The sequence below is a fragment of the Asparagus officinalis genome, chromosome 1 (genome assembly GCF_001876935.1).
Source record: "Asparagus officinalis chromosome 1, Aspof.V1, whole genome shotgun sequence".
Lineage (NCBI taxonomy): Eukaryota > Viridiplantae > Streptophyta > Magnoliopsida > Asparagales > Asparagaceae > Asparagus > Asparagus officinalis.
The window spans coordinates 55,286,558-55,292,863 of record NC_033794.1 but is presented as its reverse complement, the minus strand read 5'-3'; the positions used below and the strand labels follow the sequence as shown (position 1 = coordinate 55,292,863).

At 40.2% G+C, this 6,306-nt stretch overlaps 2 protein-coding genes across 2 annotated transcripts; both read right to left on the bottom strand.

Annotated features, from left to right (window-relative positions):
- On the bottom strand, positions 3,577–4,723 carry LOC109834472. Its single transcript, XM_020402499.1, has 4 exons — positions 4,689–4,723; positions 4,522–4,597; positions 3,967–4,278; positions 3,577–3,861 (listed from the first exon to the last, which is right to left on the bottom strand). The coding sequence occupies exons 1-4, from the start codon at positions 4,721–4,723 to the stop codon at positions 3,577–3,579; spliced, it is 708 nt and encodes a 235-aa protein (XP_020258088.1).
- LOC109834464 lies at positions 4,735–5,946 on the bottom strand. The gene is made up of 3 exons (XM_020402489.1): positions 5,819–5,946; positions 5,493–5,726; positions 4,735–5,242 (listed from the first exon to the last, which is right to left on the bottom strand). Exons 2-3 carry the CDS (start codon positions 5,708–5,710, stop codon positions 4,735–4,737), a joined length of 726 nt encoding a protein of 241 aa, XP_020258078.1. The 5' UTR covers positions 5,711–5,726; positions 5,819–5,946.

Genomic DNA, 6,306 nt, shown 5'->3' with positions numbered 1-6,306 from the left:
CGCTGAGCCACTGTGGGAGACGACGGGGTTTAAAGGGAGAGGAACATTGCCGGTAGGGAGAGACCTTGGAGAATTGGCACCCCCGACCCCTTGGTTACGGAGAAACAACTGCCATTGGTCTCTCTCTACCGTCATGTGGACGCCACCCCAACTAACCTCAATTAACTCAGGGTCGGTCCTAAAGGGCTGCGCACGCTGGGTCCCTAAGTTGAGTCGTGTGGATACCTGAGCCCTCTCCAAATTCCCCCCGCATTGGACCTGCGTGATGGCGTATCCTTCCCTGGCGTTACCGTCCACCGGCGGATGTAACGGAACCCAAGCCTCTTAGGGATTTCAGATAAATCCCTAACCTTGAGTATAACTCTACAGTCTTTGAAGTTAGAATGTGTTATGACGTCCCTGGAGCACATTACACATTCACCGATACCAATGAGCAGAGATTGAAGAAATTCAAAATTCCAGATGTGGTATGGGAGATTGAATAGGCGAATCCATACTAGAAAGGGTTGAGGCAACGTTGTTAGCCTCAGATCCTCTTTCCAACGGTGGAATCTGCCCTTAAATGTGCCCATATCTATCAAACCGAGTTCAATAGCTTGGGCAAGAACTTCATCGGATGGAAACTGCACCATGAAGCTGTTCCCTGCCGCCTCCTTGATTTGATGGGGCCATATCCTAAGATTGAAGCGGTAGGCCAGCATCTCTCGGAGCTCCTGCACAGATGGACGACCTCTATCAAGATTGAAGATGGCGTAAGAAGAAAGATGCCGTATGGTGCTAGAGGTGTTGGGCGGGACGGTAAGCATCATCGGAGGGGCACGAGCGGTAATTCCATGATGACAATCTTGAGAGCTATGTCCTGTCCCATGACAGTGTACACAAGAAGGATCCCCAGCCATTTGTGAGGGTATACGATGAAAATAGATGACGCTGGGTTGCGGTTTTTAGCAGGGGGAGGGGTTTGCAGAGGCGCCTACGCTGGGACCAGTAGAAGAAAGAAAGGTGGTGACCGTACAATCGATGGAAGTTCGTATTAGGTATTTAAATTAATTAATTTATTTAACTGACTTGAGAACACGCGAATATATGATGTGATATGTTAGTGTGATGGAACCGTCGCTTCGAAAGAAGTGAGCAGTTGGAGGTCTGAAGATAACTTAAATAATTAAAAATTTAGAACTGGCTATGAGATAGAACTAACGAGCATGGTACAGAATAGAACTAACGTTGTATGAGTTAGAACTAACGAGCATCACTAGAACGAACATGGTACAGATAGAACAATACATCCGATAACAGTCATTTTCAATTACTTAAATATACATACATTATTGTATTTGAATGAACATATCATTCATCACTGTACACTGTTTCTTCTTTATGTCTTTGTTCAAAACCAGCCAGTAATAATTGTGCACCAAGTCTTGCTCGCATAGCTTCAGGGATATCGTTCGGAGGATTTACCAGCAATGTTGATCGTCCTTCAATTATGGATTTTATAAAGAGGTAGACGAACACACCACAGTCAAAGCTGCAACATAGAATGAGTTCATTAGACATTTTCGTTCCGTTCTAATACTATAACACAAATTAACACAATATAGACATCGGAACTAACCGTCCTCTTTGTTGCTCGCATTTGATGGCTTGATATCTAAATATTTTGCGCACATTGTCTTCAATAAAATCAGCATGATGGGCATCAAAGAATTTTATGATTTTATTAACAGGCTCCATCCAAGCTTCGTGCCCAGCGGAGCTGTAATGCTTGACGACTTTATCTTTAAGGTCAACTTCTACAAGATGCCAATGGTCGTCCCTGACCAAAGGGATCAAGAGATGCTCTATGCGGTATGCGGTATATTTGTCAATGAAGTTCAGATAATGCTCGTAATTGTTCACCTCCAAGCCATAGAGTGAGTGCTGCAAACACATCATGTTTGAGTTGAAATTAAAACAAACATGAGCTGCGAAGGCTAACTAACACCGTATTAATTAGAACTAACACGCTACAGAATAGAACTAACACTATATCAATTAGAATTAACACGCTACAGAATAGAACTAACATGGTACAAAATAGAACTAACATTGTATAGATTAGAACTAACACGGTGTAAAATAGAACTAACATGAACTGCGATAGAACTAACATGACTTATGGTAAGTCTAAATTGATGCTAACTAGAACTAACGTGACTCATGGTATAACTAGCATGGATTACACAAGATCTAACATGAATTTCAATCAAAACTAACGTGGTGAAATTAGGAATAGCATGTTCTTACAAGAAAGAACACCGATACCACTCCATATCCTTTGCCGTATGCCTCCTGGCTAATCGTGTCCAAAACTGCTTCTTCCACCTGTAATTGTTATGAAACATTAAAATTCAATTTAAACAATATAATTTGAATTATTAAGGAAGTATATGTTAACCTTGTCGTCAAGGCGGCCACCACGAAGTACATATAACAACTCTTCCCTGTTAATACTGCTGTTGGTTGTTACTATAACATTATATCTCCTGGTATAAATTAGAAGTAACATGAATTAAAACTAATATGTGGAGAATTAGCATATAAATAGTCAACTGAAACTTACCTGTGAATCTTCTGAGAATAAAATTTGATTAGGCTCTCAATTTGAGCTTTGTCGAGTCTTTCTGCTACGGGAGATGTTATCTTTAAATTATGTACAAAAGCACCTGTGCTATCTATTATGCGTAAGTTAAACAATGTAGGGTCTGGAAGCTCATTATTCAGCTCTCCCAATAGAGCTTCCTCTTCATCTGTCATTGGCTTGAAACTCAACGCATCAAAAGTGGGGATTTGATTACTGGGGTAAAAATGAGTAACTTTTTCAGCTAGTTTTACTTTTGATTCAGGACTTTCAAGTATATCTATACTAATTTTTTCCTTTTTCTTTCTTTTGCCTTCAGTATATGGTGTCCTCTTCCATTTAGATCTCCTGCTTACCCTTCTTGGCTGTGGTCTACGCTTTGCTTCCACATTGCTCGTTAGAACATCTACAAGTTTGTCCACATCATGTTTAATATTCACAAGATCCTCTTCCTCCTGTGCTTCCAACTTATATACATTCTCCTTCTTTTTATCTACAATATCTTCCTCCTTATCTACACCATCAACAATATCCTCATCAAAACCTTTGTTATCTACAATAAAATTTTCATTTTCCATATGCTCATCTTCCTTATCTACCATATGCTCATCTTCCTTATCAACAATATCTTCCATATGCTCCTCTTCCTTATCTATCATATGCTCCTCTTCCATATCTACAATATGTTCCATATGCTCCTCTTCCTTATTTACACTATCCTCAACATGCTCCTCTTCCTTATTTACACTATCATCAACCTTAGTATCTACAGTCTGGTCAACCTTACTATATACCCCCTCCCCTGGAGAAGTAACTGGCTCCTCTTCTATTGCCTCATCGTCAGCAAGATGCTTTACATCCTCTTCAACAATCTTATGTACATGTTCTTGCATGGTGGGCTCTTCCTTATATACACTGCTTGTTTTGGACTTCTGTTCGTCTTGAGCTCCCCGTCACTTCTTCCTAATTTCATTTGTAATTTTCTGTTTGATATTTGACTTAAGGAGAACCGAGTCTATAACCTCATCATGTCTTCCACATTTTTCAATTATCCTGTTAAGCTTGTTGATCTCAATCATGAATTCTTTACAATATTTGCTCTTGGTCTGCTTTGTAGCAACAAGAAGTCGTTTGAGAAATTTAGCAGAATTTCTCCAAAATGTGAGTTGCTGCTCAATAGGAAGAACATTGATCTCCTCTTCATCGTCAAAAGCAACGTCAATATGCTTTGCCATGATCTGTTATTGATACAAGATTATAATTTTAAGTAGGATTAAACATAATTAGGATATTCTTTGCAGTTAGTGTGAAATGAGTACGACTTAACATAACAGGATACTTACGTAACCTATTGAGAAGTTCTTAGTAGTTTCTTCCTGCAAAGCCTTCCTCTTTGCCTGACGCTTTTGCTGAAGAACTTCACCCCTCTGTACAGCGGGACCTTCATCCCTCTGTTCAGCGGGAAGTGAATGAACATGACCAGGAGAAGCGACCTCCGCAATAGGCCTATGGACAAATGTTATTGACGCTGACTTAGCCTTTGAAATAATTGTCGGCATCCTCATAGATGCGATTCTCTCCTCCCCTGATGCCCAATTTGTCATTGGAGGTCTGGAGGTGTCTAAGAGGGCATTTTGTAGAGTGTTAGTTCTAATCTGCACAGTGTTAGTTCTATTCTGTAGAGTGTTAGTTCTATTCTGCAGCGTGTTAGTTCTAATCTGTCTGTAGCGTGTTAGTTCTAATCTGCAGATTAGAACTAACACTCTACAGAACAGAACTAACACTGTGCAGATTAGAACTAACACGCTACAGAATAGAACTAACATAGAATAAGTTAGAACTAACAATGCATATGTACGAATTAGAATGAAACAAGATAAGTAAAATATGGAACTTACACACAATAGTATCATGCAACCTGGGACATATGCGACCTTTTGCTTCTTCTTTCCCTCCAAAGCAACTCCAATGCCCCTGATAATTTCATTATAAAAGAATGGGGCCCATGCAACAGAATTGACCCTCTGAATGCTATCCAGGTACCTGAGTAAGGGTCTAGGGATACCTTTCCCTGCTATGGGACTCCATATCATAGAGCATTGGTACAAAGTTTATAGCAGAGCAAAATCCTCGATATCCCGCTTTTTGGTAGATTCAACAAGCCGTTCAAGTAGCCCTTCAAGATATTTACGTTGGCTGGTTTCTGATATTTTTAACTTCTTACCCTCTTCAGAAATGAAAAGCTTAGCGAAGTATTCCAACCATATTCTGCTTCTTGAGTCCCTATTGTTCCTTATGTCCTCCCCATAAATTGGGAAATAAGTATGGTTGTGGACCCATTGCAAATCAAAACTAACATTTTTCATACCCCCACTTTTTGAATCAGGTATACAAAAGGTGTTATTATCTCTATCGAAAAAGCTCAGCAGCAGCTCAAGGGTGGGCCGATCAGCCGCAGGAGCCCCAAACAAAATGTAGTGCTGAAATATAGAACCGCAGTATGCATCCCTATGCCACTGACGGATCTTCGGGGCAAGGCGCTTCATAAATGCCCAATAAGCCCCGATATTGGCCGTTAACCTTAGTGTTTCTGCTGAGCCTGTTAGAGCAATTTTTTCCCTGCAAAAAATTTTCGAATTTGTAAGTTCAATAAGACATATGAAACAATATTAGACCTAGCACTAACGGGAACAAAATAGAGCTAACACGTAATATTATAGAACTAACATTGGACTCATATTAGAACTAACATTGGACTTAAACTAGATCTAACGTTGGTATAAATTTAGAACTAACATTGGACAAAGCCTAGAACTAACAATATTGGGTTAATCTGCATTGTCTGTTCGCAGTATAACATAACACTTACTGTTTTTTTGAGGGGGGTTCGTTGGTACGACCAGCCATTGTCGTCCTCCTTTTCTGGTCTCGCCATTGTAATGCCTCCTTTTGCATTTCGATTAGGGTTTTCGTAGCTTCCGTAGCTTCCTCCGTGCTGCCACCCGCAGATGAAGCGCCTTTTCCTTCCAACTCGGCTCGGTGCCCGACCTCGTAGTCGTTACTGGATTTTTCCGTAGACGACGACATTTTTCCGGCGAAAACCCTAGAAACGTTGAAATTCGTACAGAAATTAGGAAGATGAAGAGTTCTTGATGACGGTGCTAGGTGGAAGAGAGAGAAAGAGAGAGAGAGTACTTGTAAAGGTGAGGGGCACATTAACCCAGCTCAGTCCCATCAGAGGGCAAGATAGTAACTTCCGCTGGGCTTTTTCTGAAAAGAGTCAATTCGGGGCCTCGTCGCAAATACTATGCGTATTTGGGGCTATTCCACATGTGGCAAAATACAGGGGGGCTAGTCACACGAAGTTCCCACTTTTGGGGCCTGGACACATTTTTCCCAAAATAAAAACTAAAACAGTCATTTTGAAGGTTTGGAAATTTTGCACATTGTACGAAATTATAAAAACTCATGAAGCTTTCTGATACAACAAAATAGAAAATATTTTCGAGAGATAAAAAGAGATAGAACCATGCAGAGGAGCATTATTCAATGGTATTTAAAGACAAACTAATTAATAGGTAAGAATTTTTCAAACATTATTGGTAGCAAAGGATGTAGTTTTCATTCCTTTTTTGGGAAGGGAACGAATGCTATAAGTGACAATGGACCATTAAAGTACTAAA